The sequence below is a fragment of the Triturus cristatus genome, chromosome 10, assembly GCF_964204655.1.
Source record: "Triturus cristatus chromosome 10, aTriCri1.1, whole genome shotgun sequence".
NCBI lineage: Eukaryota > Metazoa > Chordata > Amphibia > Caudata > Salamandridae > Triturus > Triturus cristatus.
In genome coordinates, this window is record NC_140593.1 from 638,286,365 (window position 1) to 638,307,330 (window position 20,966).

The 20,966-nt window shown below is 42.3% G+C and overlaps 1 protein-coding gene across 1 annotated transcript in view; it reads left to right on the plus strand.

The window, feature by feature from the left end:
• Window positions 1–9,719: 9,719 nt before the first annotated feature.
• The window catches only part of LOC146789829 (regenerating islet-derived protein 4-like), a 181,587-nt gene continuing 170,340 nt past the window's right edge, over window positions 9,720–20,966 (plus strand). The window contains exons 1-3 of the mRNA XM_085632188.1: window positions 9,720–10,171; window positions 18,642–18,724; window positions 20,239–20,336. Of these exons, the coding sequence (XP_085488314.1) occupies window positions 18,661–18,724; window positions 20,239–20,336 (162 nt within the window). The 5' untranslated portion in view covers window positions 9,720–10,171; window positions 18,642–18,660. The remainder of the gene's footprint in view (window positions 10,172–18,641; window positions 18,725–20,238; window positions 20,337–20,966) is intronic.

Below are 20,966 nucleotides of genomic sequence, written 5' to 3' on the forward strand. Positions count from 1 at the left end.
CTAAAACTTAATGGTCTCCATATTTGGCAAGCACAAATGAGTTGTGATGGGAGAGATATATGTTAACCTCCTTTGCGGCCGTCTTTTTCGAAAGTGAAATACAGAGAATGATTTGCTTAAACTTCTAATAGTCATTATTATGTTTATGTGAGCAAGCTCACTTCCACTCACACGATTATTTTTTAGTTCCATCTCCAACATATACTTTGAACTTTTATGAATTTCAAACAGATGTAAAACACTCCATATGTAATGAAAGTTCATCTAAAGTTATGGAAATCATTGCTAGATTCAGTTTTTTACTGCTGTAAGTCATACTTGTCAATAGACTGGATACACAGATATGTTCATAGACGAGGCACTGGTATATTGAAGGAGTTTCATTTAATTCCTTGGATATTCTGTTTTTTTTTTCTCTAAGTAAGCTATGGCGCAGAAAGCTGAACATCTTTCGGAATAATTATTTATGAATGTCTGTAGATTCATCCTGCATCAGAATGACAAAATGTAACCATATTCTGCTTACTTGAACCTGTGATGTTATGATTCACCTTGACTGTTGGTTAGCTTGTGTGGCTTGCTGAATCAGGGCAGTCTGTTCCAAGAAGTTATCAATCTTCCCTCCAGGGGTGGTTGATTAAAAATGATGTGGAAATGGTTGTAAGCATATGATGTGGTGGCTTTGACTTTTACACGAGTAGCCATATTGTTAATTATTCCCGCCATCTGCCTGCATAAGAGGCAGCAGTTTCTCTCAGGTCTTTGTTTAGTAACACTGAATAGGCTTCTCTCACTCCCTCAAGATTGTTCCAGCCATTCCATTCTAAATGTGACTTTCCGTAAGTTTTATCACTTCCTGTTCAGTACCTTCTAAGCTGCCTGACTACATTCTGCTCCATCCATATCTTTGAAAGCAGTTTATGATGTAGACAATCTACTTTTCAAGCCTGTTCGCTCCATGGCTAATAGTCCACCCAATCACTCATACTGCTGCATTGTGTTGATTGTAATTTTGTTGTTGACTGGTCTAGTCTTGCTTTCATGGGGTCCACTTACTTTACTGTGCCTCAGCTCCACCGATTCCCATGTTTCCCTTACCTTTCCACCTTTGGGTAGAGATTAATATGCCTTGGTATGCTAAACATGACACAGGGACGCCAGGTTGTTGTGTATATTCTCATCATTTTTTGCACAGACTTATGCCACGGTGACACAACTGACAGAAAATCAGGAATGTTGTTGTATAAATACATTGCTTAACATTTTTAAATGCCTTTAAAATAGAATGTTACAAAGCTCTGGGGATTTGTCAATTTAATATAGATTTGTTTTGTTTGTTCTGCTATTTAAAATGACGAGACGGGGGGGGGGCAAGATTTTAATTTAGAAGCCACTTACTTCTGATGGATAATTCTAAACATATATTTCCTAGCTTGATAATATTCCTCAGGGGCCAGACAGGATTCATAGCAAGGCTCCTGTGCACCTCTATGTTGTGTGGTGCAGCTTATAGTAGACTTTGTGCCAACCCAGAAGTGACAGAGTGGAGCCACATATAAGCGCCACCACTGTAGGCCTATGTCAGTTCCTTTCTTTCTTCTCATTGGAATGTGGTTCTGGAGCTCCGCTCCCACTTTTGTCAGTCTTTGACTCCTAAAATGAAGTTCATTGTGCAAAGGAACAGTGTCTTCTCCTAAAACAACAGGTTTCCAACCATGCTGTGAGTGCAGAAAACATAGGAGGCTCCATTATCTTTTTTGCTCCGACTCTGGCCAGAGCTTGCTGCCGTCCATTTGTAGCCCTGGACCTCTTGGATTGATGCACGGTGTTCTCAGCTGCGAGGGGCTATTACAGTCCTCCCAATAATGTCACTACTGTGGTATTACACAGAGTCAGCCATCGATAGTACACAGCATCTTAGAGCTTCCTCCCAGGTCATGTTGCTGTCCATTTATAGCCCTGGACCTCTCGCTTTGTACTGTGTGTTCCAGGGACCATGTCTGGTTACATTCATGTTTAGGCTTTCCAACCTGCATTTATTTGCCTTCCTGTTTTGTTTGTTTCCGAACCTTTTTCTTTGTGTGCAAGTTATTAAGTGTGTTTGTCTGCTTGCGAGGGTTTCTGCATTTGTTTTGCATGTTTTTTCACTGCTGCGTGCAAGTTTAAGCCAGTTGTATTTTAAACATCTAGCAGGGCAGACATGGTTTGTTACTTGAGGGTGTACTGTCAAAAGTGCAGGTGCTTCCGGTTTAGTTTTGGGGTGCTCCCGGAGAGTTTGTCTCGTTTCAGCATTGTGTGTTTGTTAGTCAATTGCCCTTTGTGTCTAGGAGAGGGCAAGCTTTTGTGTATGCGCGTGTCTGAGAATTTGTGTTCACCATGCCGTGGTTTATTTGGGTCATCTCTGTGTGCGTGAGCGTGAGTGTGTGTATGTGTGTGAGAGAGCATGTGCTTGAGTCTGGAAATGTCACATAGTTCTATGCATGTGATTGTATGTTTGTTTTTGAACATGTGTCGGTCATCCTTTGTCTGTATATTTATCCATGTTTGTGGCAGAGTATGAGGGGGAGGTATGGTAGACATTTACATACTCCAGCACTCTAAGCAGAGTATGATAAATCTTGCACATTTATGCCTAACAAACACTAACAGACCTGGGGCTGACCAGGCTACTCCAAATTTCAGAAGATATTTTTCCATTAATGTGGATCATGTAGTCACAAAAGCAAGCTGCCTCAGTTCGTCTTCTCTAATTGTAATCTAGACATTCATTTTTAAAGCTGCGCACTTGGAACACCATGTTCAAATAACCTGTGTTACATGGTTACCATACTATGACTGCTCAGTTACTTGTGCACTAAAGTGAGCCTTACTGTATGCTGGATTGAGATGTTTGTGAATATAACTGTAAAACTAGAGTTGTTCAGTTAGCCATCAAGATAGTGTTGCACTCTGGTTGTTTGTACATTCTGAAAGTCACGTTTCAAGGAAGCTGTTTTTTTTTTTTTTGCTGTTAAGTAAATGTTTTGTTTATAATTCTGACTTTCATAATTGGTTGAGATTCCAGCTCTGTGTTTACTGCTTACTCTTCCAGTGTAAATTCATTATCATATAGCTGGGTCTGAACTGAGGTGGCAAAGTGAGCTAAAGAATGATGATAGATTCAGCCCAGATCTGTGACTCGGGGGCTGGGTAGTGTCTGTAAAGTTTCAGTGCTCCGTCCATCATCCCCTTGTGTTTGCTTCTTTGTTTTCTAGACCAATCTTAAGTCATGTGATATTATTGACTAGATTAGAACTAGATTCTTGAAAGATGGCAGCCATTATTTTCAACACAGCTTGGGCAACAGTTTGATTTCCCAACCATTTTAGAGGTTTCAGAAACGTCGTCCTCCAACTGAATTAGAATTTCCCATGGGCAATGTTGGCGTGGCTCTTGCACTTCAATGTCATGTTTTCCCCGTGCCGCACTGCTACCTCATTTAGGTTGCCTGTCTCTGATCTAGTCAAAAAGGCTTCAGTGTCAAAGCAGAGGAATATGTGGTTGTTTGTGATTATCTCTTGATTGCTTCCTGATCGAATAGGTAGATTAAAAATTAGACATAAATTTGTTTTTTAGGAAAGTAAGCACTCTAGTTTGGCGGGGAACACCATTGCATGGAAATGTAAGGGCCTTCTGATAAAGGATGGAATGTAATTGTGGGTTCTGGACAGCTCACTTGGCATCCTGAGTCTGTCCGAGCCAGCGTCAATGCAGTTATTACTTCTGTCCCACCTTCTGCTGAGAGCTCTGATTTCACATGATTATCTACTACTCAAATCCTGAAATGCTACAAGAGAGAATGAGGACTGTAAGCAAGGCGTAAGGATGTTAAACTTTGTATCTCGTTTTCTTTGTATCTCCATATTTCCACATTTCTTCATTTTCCCGGAAGGCAAACAGAAACTCAAAATGGATAAGTTTATAATTAAGAAGCGAAACGCTGGTGAAGATGGTGTTTGCGAAGAACAAAATGAAGCAGCTATTGAGTAAAGTACCCAAGAATCAACTGAATGGTCTGTCTCAGTACGTAAGAAGTGTAAAGGGAAAATCTCCAATCCTCGTTTATATAACAAAGCTTATATGAAACTGGGGTTCACATTTTCTGGCAATGAAAACCATCCTTGTCCCCAGTGTTTAGTTTGTGGGGAAATACTTGCAAATGAAAGTATGGTACCAAATAAATTAAAACCACATTTTACCACAAAACACAGCCATTTGTCAGAAAAACCGGTAGAAAACTTTATTGAGCTTTCAAAATCTATAAGGAAGCAGTCTGCAAAGAGAATGAAGACATCAGAGAAAGCTCAAAAGGCAAGTTACTTCGTTGCTCAAATAATTGCTAAAAACAAGGAACCACACACTTTTGCCAAAACCACCATAAAGCAATCTTGCTGTGCTATTGTTCGAACAATGTTTGGGCCCGAATTTGAGATAGAAGTTAATAAAATCCCTTTGGCAGATAACACCATTGGAAGGCGGATTCAAGATATGTCAGCTAACGTTAAGCTGCAAATGAAGGATATTTTTCAAGACGATAATATGGTCTTTACATTGCAATTAGATGAATCAACAGATGTCAGTGGGTTAGCTCAATTACTGGTTTGTATATGTTTCATTCATACTGACAGAATTATTGAGCAATTCCTGTGTTGCCTAGAACTTCCATTGAGAACTAGCGGCGAGGATATATTTACAACTTTAGATTGCTTCATTAAGGAAAATAATTTGTGCTGATTAAATTGTGTCTGGATATGCATGGGTGGTGTACCCTCAAATGGTTGGTTCAACAAAAGGTTTTATAGCTTTAGCAAAGAAGAAAATGAAAATATCATATTTACTCATTGCTTTTTACATCACGAGGCACTAGTCGCGCAAACCATCGGAAATGAATTAAGAAAAGTTATGGACAAAGTGATTCAAATGGTCAATTACATTAAAAGCAGACCTCTTAAATCAAGAATATTTGCTCATATTTGTGAACAAATGGGGGCAAGGTTTAAAAAGCTCCTACTGCACACAGACGTTCGTTGGCTCTCAAGAGGTCGCGTGCTTTGTCGTGTATACGAATTGCGGGAAATGATGCTTAAACTTTTTGAGGAAAATCAGCAACACAAATTCTGCGATCTAATTCAAAACAAACTTTGGTGCACAAAATTGGCATATCTTGCTGACATATTTGAACATTTGAATAAAATTAACACCAGTATGCAAGGAAAAGGAGAAAATATCTTAACAGCAGTAGATAAAATGTGTGCTTTGAGAGACAAAATAAAAATGTGGGAAAAGAAAGTGAACGAAGGAACTTTTGAAATGTTTTCCAAAACTGCTGAGTGCCCGCTGAAATGTGATATCAGCCCACTGATTGTTGACCATTTAACATTGCTCTGAGAAAACCTTCATCATTACTTCCCAAATGTTGAAATCCAAGATTATGATTGGATCAGAAATCCATTTCTTTCAACTGCAACTGGGAACTTTTCACTAACTGAAGAAGAAGAATTAGCTGAAATAAAAAATGATCGAAGTGTTCTCTTGCAGTTTTCTACTACATACATCTGTGAAGTGCCTTTTCAACGATGACAAACTTAAAGACACTGACACGTGGTTTCTTGAAAATGCTTGATAATGAAATGCGAGTGTCTTTATCTAATATTCAACCAAATATTGACCAGCTGTGTTCATCCTATCAGCCTCATATATCTCATTAAAATAGTAAGACAAGTGCTGTTGTTTTTATTCAATTTTGTCATTCTTGTGCTATGAGAGACAAAAGAGCAATTTGGAAAAGCAAAGTGAACGAAGGAACTTTTGAAATGTTTTCCAAACCTGCTGAGTGCCCGCTGAAATGTGATATCAGCCCACTGATTGTTGACCATTTAACATTGCTCGGAGAGAACCTTCATCATTACTTCCCAAATGTTGAAACCCAAGACTATGATTGCATCAGAAATCCATTTCTTTCAACTGCAACTGGGAACTTTTCACTTTCTGAAGAAGAATTAGCCGAAATAAAATATGACACTGAAATGTGGAAGCTTGAAAATACTTAATGATGAAATGTGAGTGTCTTTATCTAATATTCCACCAAATATTGACCAGCTGTGTTCATCCTATCCACCTCATTCAGCTCAATGAAATAGTAAGTGCTGTTGTTTTTATTCAAACGTTTTCATTCTTGCACATATGTACATATTGTTACTCATAAAGGACAACATGTTTTTGAAATGTATGTGTGTTATATTAGAAATCATATATATTTTTTTAATCATTGAAAGGTTTCCGTGAGATATGTTGTGTCCCCATACATTTTGATATTTACAATTGCTATGACATATATGTATTTGTCCTTATCTCTTATATGCAGTTAATTTGACCTCAAAGTGCTGAATGGAAAAACATATGACTCGTCTTTTTTTCTGTTGCCTTTTGGCGCAATGCGCTGAGGAAAGCGGTCCCACCTGAGTTCAATGCGCAGAGACCGGCTGATAAGTTGCATGGTTGTTTTACCACTCACAATTCCCCCTTCCTGAACTGATTTTTCTATAACTCATATTCAGCAAGGCAGCAGGCGGACTTTGTGCATGGTTGAAAGGGTTGGCAGTGCGTGCACCCGCCCTTTTTGTACCGTAAATCACTGGGGCATGTGTCAATGTGTGCATCATTATATTCTTGTTTCAGGCCCAAACCTAACCTTGCTTACACCCAGTTTTGACAGTCACTGTCTTTGTTAGAACAGATTCACAATTGCTTTATTAACCTTCCTGCTTTCTCAAATTTGCTTGAAAATGCACCATTTGCCCACTATTTTTTAAAAATTTTCTCGGGGGAGAACACCCCCAAACCCCCCTTAAGTGGTTCGAGCTCGCTCGCTCGCATTACCGTGTCACTAGGTCGAGATTGTCTAAAAGGTGTGTCACCAACATGAGAAGTTTGGAAAGCTGTGACATAGTGTCTAGTATTTCGTTCCAGTGTGTATCACAGTATTTGTCTTTCTTATAAAGATAAGCACTTGCCTGGAAATTAATTTAGGGTGCTGTTGTGTGATTGTTGAGCTCTGAATCGGCACCCCACACTTCCCTCCCGAGAAGTAGCTGCTTGCCAGAGTTACCTATAGGAGTCAATTATGGAAGGGGATGTACTAAGCCCAGTTTGCAGAGCCATAGTAGGATGGACCATGGGACATCAGAAGTAAATAACCTCAGCCACCACAGTTAAGACCGAGTAACCCCTGTTTGAGTTGTGGCCTCCTCAATAGGGTCGGACAACCCTGCTTCAGAAATGCTTCTCCTGATAGTGCTACAGAAAATGATGTGTATTTGTCTCCAGGGACCTCAGTATCTATGTAAATTACTGCAGTCTGCTACAGCAAGGATTTGTGTCTGATTGGAGGAATGACTAGAACAGTGTTCCATAAACTGTGGGTCGCGACCCACTAGTAGGTCCCAAGTCAATTTTTGGTGGGTTGTGAAAGTCTAAGTAATAAATAAAGATGCCATTAACTCTATATTTAACTTGTCACATTTGTTGCGCTTAATAGACAGAGATCAAATGTCAGGCTATGTCTTCTGACAAATTGCTGCTTATTTTTTTTACATGGAGATTGTTTTTTGCAAACTCCTCTTACTTTGCAGCCAAGGGAACAAAGTAAAGTGAATTATATGACAATCTTGCTGGGGTACAGCGTGTGAACAGAAAGAATCTAGAATGCCATTGTTTGTAACACACAACAGAATGTAAATAACTGTAAATAAACTGCCCATATTCGGCAGTTAGGAAAGCAAAATTCTAGCAAATTTTTTAGCATTTGCGAAGTGTGATGGAAACGATGATTTTAATATGATCAAACCAATCAAGACACTTTACTTGGTGATGCACAAAAGATAAATATTCACTGAAACCCGATTTTCACACATTAACATTTGTGTTCAGTATAGTTTATCAGTTAAACTGTATGTCTGTGCAAATCTATTGCCCATTTCAATTAAAAATGTGCTGTAAGTGAGAGAGCGCTGCCGCACGATGTTTTAAAAACACATCCTCTACATGGCCATTAAAGCTAGGTGGTCGTGAAAGTTTGTTGTTCTAACATGTGGGTCTGGTTCTAAAACACTTTGGGAAGCTCTGGTCTAGAAGCAAGCATTAGCAAAGGTGACAGAGCAGGCTTCCATTCTCAGTTACTAGTCAGACCTATAGACTTGCAATCAATTAGTGCCTACTAAAAAATGAATGTGTCCTTGTGTAACGTAACTGGTGCTCATATAAAGCGCTACAATACCTTAGGGTCGAGTTCGCGCTATATGAATCTGTAAAAAAAAACCAAAAAAAACCCAATCAGAATTGTTATTAAGGGCGACTACTCACCCGTGAGCGTCTCAATGCTATTGCATATGGGGCATCGGACTCCATGTCCTGAGCATCTTTGAGTTCAGGCTTATCCAATCTTTAAGGTGCAGTGAAAAGCCTAACCCTAAACGGGGAGACAACGCAGAGTTGCTGTGAGTACAGATCTTGAACACGAGCACTGAGAAATTGTATGGAAAGTTGTAAATGCCATAAGGAATGCAATAAGGAGAGGAATCAGCCAGTGAAAGTCCGGAAAACGTTGTTTCGTGATTTTCATCGCTTGTTAAGGGTGTCGCTGACATCACATTCCACTGATCACAGACATTCTATTTTGATTGGCATGTCAGGACCCAGTGTTACTCCTTAGTATTGATTGTTGATTCTTTGACTCTCACTAGGAGATGGTCGGTAAGTGGGTGGGCTGGAGTTTTCAAAGCAAGCAGCTATCCCCAACCCATATTCTGGCCAGTATGAGTCAATGGGCCAAGCATGGGAGTGAACGAGTTCCCGAATTATCAGGCCCATAATATCCACTTGCGGTTCTGGATTCCAGACATTTTGCTGCGCACATTTGGCATCTGTTTTCAGTAGATGGAATGTCTGAGTGATAAAACTGGCTTTTATCAGGTGTGCTTCTGCACATGATAAATACAACTCTGAACCGTGGGTGTCTTATCTCCTATAGAGATACTATTGCGAGGGCCTTTTTGTGTTTATTTAACTGTGTCATTTTTACTGGTTGATTTACTTTTTAACTGTGCATATGTTTTACGGTTTTATTACAGTCCGGTGCCATCTTTACTGCAGGGGGTAATAAATATGTTATACAGGATCTGGGCGCCTACCTTCTACCTCCGATCAAGTACTCAGAATGATGGTCAGTAAAGTGCACATACAGTCCCGCCTTTGATGTTGACAAGTTGTCTCACTGACTTCAACCATCTGGAGAAACACCCGGTCCTCAGTCATTTCTCCTGCCCATTTGTGTGTGTGTCCTGCTCAAAATTTGCAAATCCTGGTCGATGTCCAACATTCTCATTCCTTTGCCGGAATATAATACTGCCACAGATTTCCAATACAATTAAAAAGTCAGCAGACCGAGTTGCAGAAATTCATTCTCCGAGGTTGTGATTACCCAGGCAAATAATTACACATCTTAATTGGGTTGTGTCATATTCAGAAGGATGATGGGCACTGCAAGGACCAGTGTCTAACTCCTCAGAAAAAAAATACCCCGTAGTAATGTTGCGCATTTGGCCATAGCAAATCCCCGGAATCAACATATCTTTCCTATTCGGTAAACGAAACATGACGCTGTTGCCCTTTTAGAGGGTTCTAAGTCCGGGACAGATGGCTGTGTAGCACCACTGGCGTAACGAAAGCTGAGGGGGCCCCCCTGCAAGGTACACGGAGGGGCCCCCCTGCCGGATTTAATCCGGAGCTCTAAGGCACGAGTACTGGGCGAAGCCCCCCCCCCGCACTGCGGGGGATGCGGGGGCCTGTGTTACGCCCCTGTGTAGCACGTTTTATTTGGCTACTTCCAAATCCTCTCCCAACCTTCGATGGGTTGAACAAAAGGCAAATAGATGAGCAGCTGGAAGGCGCGATGACGCTTTTCTAGCAGGGGTCATTGGGCGAGGCTATATTTAATAACCCGAAATTCCGTTATTACGCCTAGATCCCTCCTCGAGCAAACACTGATAGCCAGGCTCAAGACGCTACATATACTCACAGCCCCGCGGCTATGGTCACGGCTACACCCCTACAAACTCCAGCCACTGAAGTACAGGTAAGACTGGGGAGAGATTCTGACCGCGTTAAGGGTAAATGCTCGTTGGAATGTCCTACAATATGTGTCACATTTGTGCTTAGAGGGAGATGTGGGGTCAGAGACGGGTCGCCGCAAGGATGGCCGCCGAGTTGAAGGTTTAAGTCACTTAATTGGGCTATGCGAGCAGGAGGCTTCTGTAAAGTAGAGTTTTAATTCCCTTTCTATCTGACAGGAGAAAGCTGGCTTGCGCGCCTTTTTTGTAGTTTGTGTATAGCGCTAACTCCCGAACGTATTGGAGAGCTTTACATGAGCACCGGTAAGGCTCCGTTCATGTTTTTTTAAGGCACGGGGTGATTAGGTGACTTAAGTGATTTTGTCCACAATCACAGAATGTTGAGCCGACGAAGTGGGAAGCTCTGGCATAACGCCCTATCCTTTCTGCTTATCTGCGTTCTGGGGTGCAGCAATAAATAGTACAGCAAGTGCAGTGGCACCGGTGCCCAGCGGTTATTGCTGCATTTCAGTACCGGACCGGGAGATAGGAGCCCATTTCCGCGCATGCATTAGGACCCGTGGCATACTTGCTACGCACTGGCTGCTGTACACCCTTCCCATACAATGAAAGCCATCCATGCCTGGAGCTGTGAGGAACGCCTGCAGGTCTCTGAGCACCGCACGTCTACCCCTTGGGGCAGATTTACTAACATTTGACGCAGAGCAAGACAACTTGCTACGCTGCGTCAGTTATAGAGGGAAGGGATGCACCATATCTGCTAAAATATAGGCGCATTCCTGTTCTCTGTCTGTGCTGACGCAGCCTGCCAGGTACCAACGTAAGCGTCCTTGCAGGCAAGATTGTACAGGAAGGGACACCTTCCTGCACAAAAACAATATTCGAAGCCTTTCCCTCTTTCTATGTGTGCTGCAGAATGCTGCACACGTAGAAAGAGGCAAAAATAAAGAGAAATAAAGATATTTCTCCTTGTTACTGCTCCCCTGGGTAGTCATAGCATTGTGGCGCATTCCCAGGTCTACTATCCTTAGGCCTTCATTTAGGGGATTTTGGCACAAAGCAGCGCAGCAAGTCACCTTGCTGCGTTCTCTACGCCCAAGTGAAAGGGCAGAATGCACCGTATTTATGCAATACGGTGCATTCATGTCCTGTCTGCCTTTGCTGGCGCAGTTTCGGCTGCCTGGCACCAATGCAGGCACCCTTGCACCATGGTGTAAGGCTGCCTGTGTTGTCCGCAGGATTGTTTTTATGCAGGGAGGGATACCGTTCTGCACAGAAACAATACTCAGAGGTGATTTCCTCTTTCTATGTATGCTGCAAAATGCAGCATACATCAATCAATCAATCAATAAACTTTATTCGGTCTTTGTAATAAAAACCATATAAGTCAAAAATACAATGATACAAAAAACTCCCATCCAATTGATTTCATCGGTCATCAAATATCATACATTAATATGGAACACATTTTTAAAATAAATAGATATAAAAATTCATCAGGCCTACTCTACACATGGTGCTAGTCAAAACTAGATCGAAGCCTAACTGCGGGCTTTAAAAAAGCTAAGAACATACCATTACGTAGACCCTGAGAGTACAGCTAAAAAAGTAAAGGCAGGACGCACTTTAGTAAAATTTGCTGTGTTTAAAATTCGGATTATATAGGTCTTCTTCGGCACCTCATAATAATTGCAAAACATTAAAAAATGAATCATGTCCTGAGGGGACTTGCTGTCACAACCGCATGGTGGCAGGGTCTCACCTTTGCTACTCCCTCAAGGGTGGGAAAGGGGGAGATAAAATATGTAAAAACTGAACCTTGTCAATAAAAAACGGTCATAAGTGTTAGAAAGCCCAAGGAGATACGATTCCATAGATTGTACGGTTTTCAGAATAATGTATTTGCGTACACTGGGCTTCATTAACTCACAGTCCTCCCTGTTCACCACCTGGAGTCTAAAAAAAGACTCCTTAGCCCAAAGTAAATCCTTCCTGTTGATTGAATCTGGGTCACTAAAGAGGTGCGCCCTTCCAAGAGTCCTAAACCCTTCCCGGATATATTTAAACCAAGGGATATGGTGAGCATAATCAAGGGCCATACAATCCCCTTCTGATGTCTTTATGTAAGGTGGTCCCCTTATTCATCTAGACTTTGAGCCAATAGGATAATGGGTGAAACGACAACAGGTCTGACAGGTAGGACATACCCAGTTCTTCGAGTACAGAAAAAGTAGAGGTTTCCTGTGGTACACATAGGCGTTGTCTCAGGAACTAATTTCAATTCTTTGTAACTCCTCATGTGATGTATAGCCCCAAATTTCACTACCATAAGTTACCTGTGCTAGACACTTAGCTCTATAAATCTCCAAAATTGCACCTACTGTATTGCCCTTAGTGTTTCCCTGGGAACTAACACACGGGTATTCCCAGGCTTTGGCCATGTGGTCGAGATACACAGCGGGTTATGATTGCTGTAAATGCTGTCTTAGACAGAGAAATCCAAAAGAAGTTGAAAGAAGGGGCTGGAAACAAAAATGAATCTATAAACATTGAACTCCCCTCCCAGTGAATGTCGGATTAATATGGTTCCTACCATGGGCCACCCTGCTCATAGACATGGTCAGATCAAACTCATTGACTAAGGCATTAAGACTGTCTCCCGGTAGGGTGTGTTCAACATGCATGCCTGCCATCCGAGGGCATCTTATGCCGTTTAAAGTGCCTGCATTTGGGTCCCCACATAGATGAATGTTAAAATCTCCTGCAATCATGAGGTAGCCATTCAAGGGAGCCTTAATGGTCATGTTCCTTAGAAAAGAGCCCATCCTAGCGATATTACAGTCATTTGGAGGCTCGGGATTGGCATTATAAAAATTTAACAACAACACGTTTACTGGCCCCTGGGAAAAAGATATAGTCTGCAGACAATCATTATGAGTTGATAATTCCTTCAAGCTGCACCGTATGTCCAGGCAGACATAAGTTAGCAGCCCGCCCGTGAAGGAGTGGTTGGTACACAGAAGGTCTTAAATCCCTTGAGAAAGAAGCTATTAGTAATTGTCCATGTCTCCTGGAGACAAATCAAATTAAATCCTTTTATAAAAGTGATCCATCCGAGGTCATTGATCTTGTTTGCTAATCCGGCAATGTTCGGTGAGATACATTTACAAGCTTTACCGTCCCCAGGACCTATAGATGGCGGCCCTATTTTCCTACAGTGAAAGGATGCTATCTCTTAGGGATCTTTGTCAATGAGTCAATCACAAGCGTCCAACGATTCCAGAGGTGTAAAAGAATTACAAAGTGATATGTCTTGAAATACCAACTGACGATCCAGCTCAGGACAACTGGGATAAGCTGGGAGCCTCCAGGAGCCCACCCTGTTGGGCATCAAAGCACGGGTGAAGGATCTATAAAAATGCCGTAGGGGGAAGGTCACAGTAGACGATACAACCCCACCCATGTGATTTCTGTAACACTGAATGTAAAATTCTCTCTAATAGATGGGGTCTGTTAAAGTTGACAATTACACAGTTTCCTGCCAGGTTTTTTTGTACATCTCCCGACCCAGGAAACTCTTCACACCATAATAATGTGTTTCTCCAACCTTAGACCAAGAGACGCATAACGATCCAACCAGTGCAGTACCTTGGTATTGAGTTATACAAATTCCTCAATAACACCCAGAGGGAGCGCCGGAACATTACTAAGTACTACTACATATGGAGAGGATTCTGGTGGAAGATGTAATGTTGGTAGCCTCTGCCTCGGTCTCTCCCCCCAGGGGTCTGATGTACGGGGCTCTGGGAGGGCACCCCCACCACCTACTGGCTCACCCATTGGGGGTTTGGCTGGATTGGAACAGGCTGTGGGACGCTGTGACTTCGATGCCCCGCTCCACACATGAGGACCGCCGCCCAGGGGTTTGAGTCACCAGAGGGCATGGAGGAAGGTTGCCACTAATTTGCACAGATGTTAGTGAAGGCCTGTACCCACTTGGACTTTGCTCACCGAGTGTGTTACTAGCTGATCAGGGACCCGTTGGAGCCCCCCCAAGAGGATCCATATTCCCAGCTGGCCTATATTGACAAATCCTCGTGAGCTGCTGCTCCATTGTAGCTAGACGTTGCCTGATGGGATCTAGTTTCCGCTCGATATTGATCATCAAGGTGCCCATCCAGCCTAGACCAGAGCACTGCAAGACAGCAACTTGTGGTGTTTTGTCTCACTCCAGATTTACTATGCCATGCAGGGCCATTCAAGGTGGGCTCTATGTGGCCTAGTAAATCTCACTTAAGGGCTTGGGTCACCTTGAGTCATGCCAAGGCAGCGCAAGCCTTTACTAAATGTGGGCACTTGTCTCTAATCAGCTCGCTCGAGTGTCCGTGTGTCAGCCGCCCTTTCTATATTCAGGTGCTGGTCAACACACCAGAAGCCAGGCAAGTCCTGAAATTATAAATCTGCCTTCTCGCCAGTTCTCCTATTTGTTTTCCATGTATAAATCACAGATAACCAGAGAGATCTGGTAAAAAAACACATAACGGGTGCAGCCATGTAATGTTTTCGTGGTTTAAGCAAGGCTGGCTGCTTCTGTCTAGCTTTTCTCATTACATTCAGAACTTGAGGTTTTGTTTAAACTGTTATAATTCCAGGACTACAAGTCCCAGAATGCAAAGGAAAAAAAGTGGAATGGAGCAGCTGATCATGCGCGATCTTCAGAGACCTCGTAGCCTTTTTCACTTTTGATCTGCATGATAATGTAAAAAAACAAACAAAAAAAACACTTTCACGGCCTTCTCAGTAGCCTCATTTTTTCTTAGAAAAATACAAATGCTGTGAAATGTAACATTTCTGTATTTAAACAATTGCAATCCTCAGCACACATGTCAACAAATCGTAATTAAATTCAGTTCCAAACTTGGTCTAGGGCTGAGCACAAGGTGATTAATCCCTGCTAGAATGTACATGTTTATACCTATCGATTGGTATTTATGAAAAACCATTTTTTATTAACGATACATTGGGCCTGATTCACAGAACTAACTTAAGACAAAATCCTAAACTTACTGTCATTTTGGTATTCACAGAAGGCACTTACTCATTTCGGTATTTACAGAAGTTAGGACTCCTAACTTTAGGACTCCTAAATGCCTTCTGTGAATACCTAAAGTCTTAAAATTAGGATTTTTCTCAATTTAATAGTAGTAAAGTTAGGACTTCTAACTTTAGGACTCCTAAATGCCTTCTGTGAATACCGAAAGTCTTAAAATTAGGATATTTCTCAGTTTATGAGTAGTAAAGTTAGGACTCCTAACTTTAGGACTCCTAAACTGAGAAAAATCCTAATTTTAAGACTTTCGGTGTTCACAGAAGGCATTTAGGAGTCCTAACTTTAGGACTCCTAACTTCTGTGAATACCGAAATGAGTAAGTGCCTTCTGTGAATACCAAAATGAGTAAGTGCCTTCTGTAAATACCAAAATGGTAGTAAGTTTAGGATTTTGTCTTAAGTTAGTTCTGTGAATCGAGCCCATTGTGTTTACGTTTTTGAAGTTAATGTAAAAAGTTTCTTAATGTCAAGTCAGTTTGTAAAAACAACCAGTATTACTGCTCCATGATGCTCGCCCGAAGGTATCAGAGTCCCACAAGCCTGTTGAGGAACAATCACTGAGCCACACGAATGATATCTGTCAGGCTGGACCCTCAGCGCTTCCATGTCTTCGTCCCATGAGACACGGAATAAAGCAGGAAGTGCCATGATCGGCTCTTCTTTTGCTGTCAGGTTCGATCTGACAGTGGCGGCCTTGGATATTGAGGCTCGAGCCTCATCTCTCCATATTTTCTTTGAATTATTTAGTCGCAGTTTAGTTTTCTTGGTGATCTGCGACACATTGGTTGTGGCTAAGGTACTGATAAAGCGCACGTTTGGAGTCTAAAAGCAGACACAAGCAGAGACTATTCATTAGGCCCAAACCTTTCCTGAAAAGCATTGTTTTCCGTACGCATCTGCACATTTCCAATGACGGCATCGATCGAAGGTGACCAGAAGAGTATTCCATATTTTAGGGGCTAGAACTGAGAACCTACACTCGCCCATCCTAGCCTGGCCACATCATCCACTGACCCGAAACAATGGATGAGCACAAGGTTTTTGTTGGAATATATCTGATAATGCGTCCTCCAATAAAGTCAAGGCTGGACGGGCACCGAAACAGGCTCTGGTAAACTGCCCGACCGCGCCCCCCTGGGGGGCAGGGGGGTGGGGGTGCGGCCGAGTTGTTTACTAGGTTTCAACCAATTTTGTTACAGGGGGCCAATATTGCCGGACCCAGTAACAAAAACGCCCCAGGGGCCCAAAACCGGCCCTCACCCTGGCAGCCCACCGGGGAAACGCCTGGTGCCCGTTACGGCCAGTCCGGCCCTGAATAAAGTCCGTGGGTAATCCATGAATAGTCTTAAAGACTAAACAGCACACTTTAAATTGAATTTGCTGTTTAACTAGGAGCCAAAGAACAAGCAATACTCCTTAGCACACGTTGAAATCGATTGAAATTGCTTAGTTAGACAATGTACATAGTCAGTACAGATAAGTAAAACACAATTCTTTTCTCTTTCTTCTTGGTTGTTTTAAAAAAAAAAAATGTAGTTCTTCAAAACAGCTCGAAACAGCCAACACGTGTTTTGTCGCAAACCGGGAGGTAATCCCGTGACTTTCTCATGGCTGCATGAGTGCAAACACATAAACCATTGTATTTACTTGGGAAAACAGTCCCAATAATTTAAATAACCCAAGACCACAAAGTTCCAGGAGAAAAACAACATGCACAAGGTGAGATAAAATTCACAATGCAAATCCTTGATGTCACAGACAATACCAACGCAAAAGATACTTGCAATTGGTCTATGACCTAAGGCAGAAGGAGAGACAATGCCAAAACACCATGACGAAAACTGTGCTACACATTACTTAAAATGATGAGTCCAATGCCGGTGATTCTTAAGAAGTGAGTTTGTGTTGCCAAAGTAGAAACTACCCAATCTATAACCATAAGAGAATATTTCATCCAAACTAAACAACAGTGTGAGTGACGTGAAGGTGAGAAATGAAAATGTGTCAGCCCTAATGCCAGAGTGCACTGGAGCGTCATAAATACCTATGTCTCCTGTGTAGAGTTCTCTGTAAATCAAGAGAAACACACAGCACAAAAATTGTGAGTCAATTTTGCCACTAAAGCATCCATACTCCATTTGAGTGTGCATACGTATTGTACCTACTCGGTTTGTGGTGATATTTCCAACCCACAAAGGGTTTCTGTTCAGGCGGCGTCACTATTCAGTAACTCTATCGGTATCCCAAGTTCCCAGTATAGTCAGTCTTCAGACCACTGTAAAATGTCATATATAAAACATTCTAAATCACTATTCAGCAGGCCTCACCATTATCTAGCAAGCAGCGTAAACATCAAAACACTGGTTAGCGATCTTATTAATACCAATTCATCGCTAAGTCTGCTGTGCCCATTAATCGCACTCTCATCTTAATATTCATACAATATTGTAGCAACTAAACACCGGACGGTTCCGTGAATATATAATTGACTTTAGACACCCTATACCGCTCTCAGTATATCCTCTTCCTCAATTCTCTGACTCATCTCAGTTGTCATTCTGCTACTCTTTCCAATGCACTACCCTATTTCTGATCCTATACCTCTCTGAATATATCATCTGCCTCCACTCTCTCATCCATCCCAAACTCCATACCACGATCCCCAAAATACCCCTTTCTAGACTATCTCAGACCTCTTTTACTATTAAGATCTCCCAAAAAAGTCTTTCTAACCCTTTCCTCTGACTCTTCCCCCTCCACCTCCCTTTTTATTCATCCCAAGTCTCCTCCTACTGCTATGAGCTCCAATAAAAGGTATTCTAAATCCTTCCCTATTCTATCCCTCCACTATCATTTTCAATCCAAATAACAGACTAACATGTCCACCACTCAAATTACTTTCATATTTCACTATACTAATTTACCACTGATCCTTTATGGGTTTCGGAGTAGCGTGCTTCTCACCAAACAAGCGCTTTGACGCCTTGTCAGGGGTAGTAAGCACTATATAAATGCAATTTCAATACAATAGGTGGGGCCAGGGTGAAGCTACTCTAATGGCCTCTATTCTTACAAATGAAATTGCAACTACAACACAGTACAGTATTCTGCAAACTCTGGTCCTGGCAAGCGTTGACACAAACTGGTTATTATTAGACACTAGTACCTTACAGTTTTGATTTCACCGATGTAAAGCAGGCCGCACCTCCGGACAAGCCTACAGTTCAAATGCATAAGAAACACAATCCAAGAGAGATCCAGAACTTATTTGTGTGAAATAGCATGCAATGTTGATGTCAATGCCCTCCCAAACGGTGTTGACTGCATTCTTTCTGATGTCACTATGGTTTGTCTTATTTATTTCAGAGAGAACATTTTGAGTATCATGGCACAGGCAGTGTACACGATGTTCCTCCTGAGCACTTTGGTTCTCACAGACGTCATGGCTGGTGAGTACTTATTGTCCCTAAACCATGCCTAGTGACCGGCAATAAGCATCACATACACATCACAAGTATGCATGCTGCTCTGCTACTGCTACCTAGAACACAATGGCTCGAATATGCAGTCACTTAGAATGGGGCGCATTGGTTGTTAAATGGTTTAAAACAAAATGATGCCCCCTGCCGAATGTGAGGAAGGGCCCCTGAGTCTCCCATATCTCACAGATATTTGTTGGCCTTGGGCTGATGAGGGCCTCCTGAAAGGTTGGCAGGGCTCTAAGGAATGGGAAGGGTTCCGCATTACACCCCTGGTTTTGTTATTTCCAGGCTGAATAGGGTTTGTGGCTTTGCCTATTATTATTATTATTATTATTATTATAGTTGCTTGTAGAGCGCTACTGACACCCTATGGGTAACCTGGCGCTATGTTAGAGTGTGTGTTGGGGGAACAAGAAAACTATCAGCGTAGAATTAACGGGAAAACTGGGAGATGGCCCGGGGATATAGCCACGTTTTAATTCTCTTTCTGAACTGCGTCAGATTGTCTATTTGTCTGATATCCAGTGGCAGTGTATTCCAGAGTCGAGGAGCTGCTATACAGAAAGCTCGACCTCCTGACTTAACTTTCCTAGCTCTCTGCACCCTCACAAGATTAGATGAAGAAGAACGAAGCGGCCGAAGTGGAGTGTACCAGCTAACACTTTCCTGCAGAGATGTAGGCCCCTGTCCGTGTAAGGCCTTAAACAGTAGGCAAAGGGCTTTAAATTGAATTCTCTGGAGAACTGGCAGCCAGTGTAACTCTGAAAGGGCTTGCAGAGTAGAGGAGCGACGTGGTCGTCCCAAGATTATCTTTGCCGCCATATTCTGTATTCTCTGCAATCTCTCGATCAGATACTGTGGTGAATTCAAAAGCAGAGCATTACAGTAATCTAATCTGCCCAGAATGGTACTTCGGGCTATCAGCACCCTTGCTTCCGATGGAAATAATGGGAATATTTTCCGAAATGCTCTTAACAAACTGAAACAGCTCCCGACTATCTTGTTAACATGCTTCTCCAGTGTTAGAGCTACCTGAGAGCTACTTCTCTCTCACCCAGTCAGGAACTGAAAGCCATGGGCTGTCCCCACCTGACCATGAGAGGTTTCTCAAAATCAAGAGTAAATCTCTATAGCTCTAGCTGCCCAAACATGAATGTGCTCCATCTTTGGCCCCTCGTAATAGATCCGTCCAACCAGAGACATGACACAAACTCATCGTCATCAGTTAAGCTTGCTGCTGTAAAAGATTGACCTTCACAATATCTCACATACATCAATTATGGGTAGTTGGGAGACTCCTCTATTACTATATGTTCACAGGTGGGTAAAACCACTCTTAAAACTGCGAACAAAATTTGTGAATCTGGGCCAAGGCTTTTAACTCTGGTGGTAGCAGCCTTGTCCCTTTTAACTTTTTTTGTCACATTTAGTACATTGAGAATATTGCCTAACATGATTGTTGTGACTTTCCTTCCAAACAGGCCCAATGGCTCGATCCAGTTGCCCTCGTGGATGGTTTTACTACAAAGCAAATTGTTATGGATACTTTCGAAATGCCCTCTCTTGGTCGGAAGCGGAGGTGAGTAATGCCATCTTAGTGAGATCCGTAGACTGCTTAGAATTGAGATATCACAGGACCATTGTCGGGTTATTGATTTTGGCGGTTGCTTAGGGTGTGTGGGAGCAATGATGACAGTCTTATAGGCAATCCATTGGTTAATAATGATGGAGATCTTCTTTGGCTATCAATAAATACTATCCTATTACAAGTGAGCTGTGACGTCAGGGTGTCATTAGCTTCACTAAGCACACAGCGGGTTGCCACCTTTTCTCAAAAACTGCGAGCGAAGTTGCCCGAAAACATGAACAAGACGTGTGCACCAGAGGCAGGGAAACATGTAAATTTTTACTTCTTCTGGCATAGACAGCCTGCTAGTCTGCGTAGATTCATTGTCACAAATGCTCAAGCGAAGTCACGGTGCCAGGAATACAATGTAGTAACTATGGCAGATAAGTGCCGTACACTACTCGCACGCAGAAAGAAGTGTCACAGCCTGCCTCTAGCACAGCTGAAAGCAAGAGCACCTACAGAATTCAGCTGGAAGTAGCAATATCTAAGGTACTAGGCAGCAGTCAGTCGCTTAAAAACAAGGTAAAAAGACCAGCCTGGTCATACTGAGGGAAGGCTGCTCTTTGTGGCATAACGGCC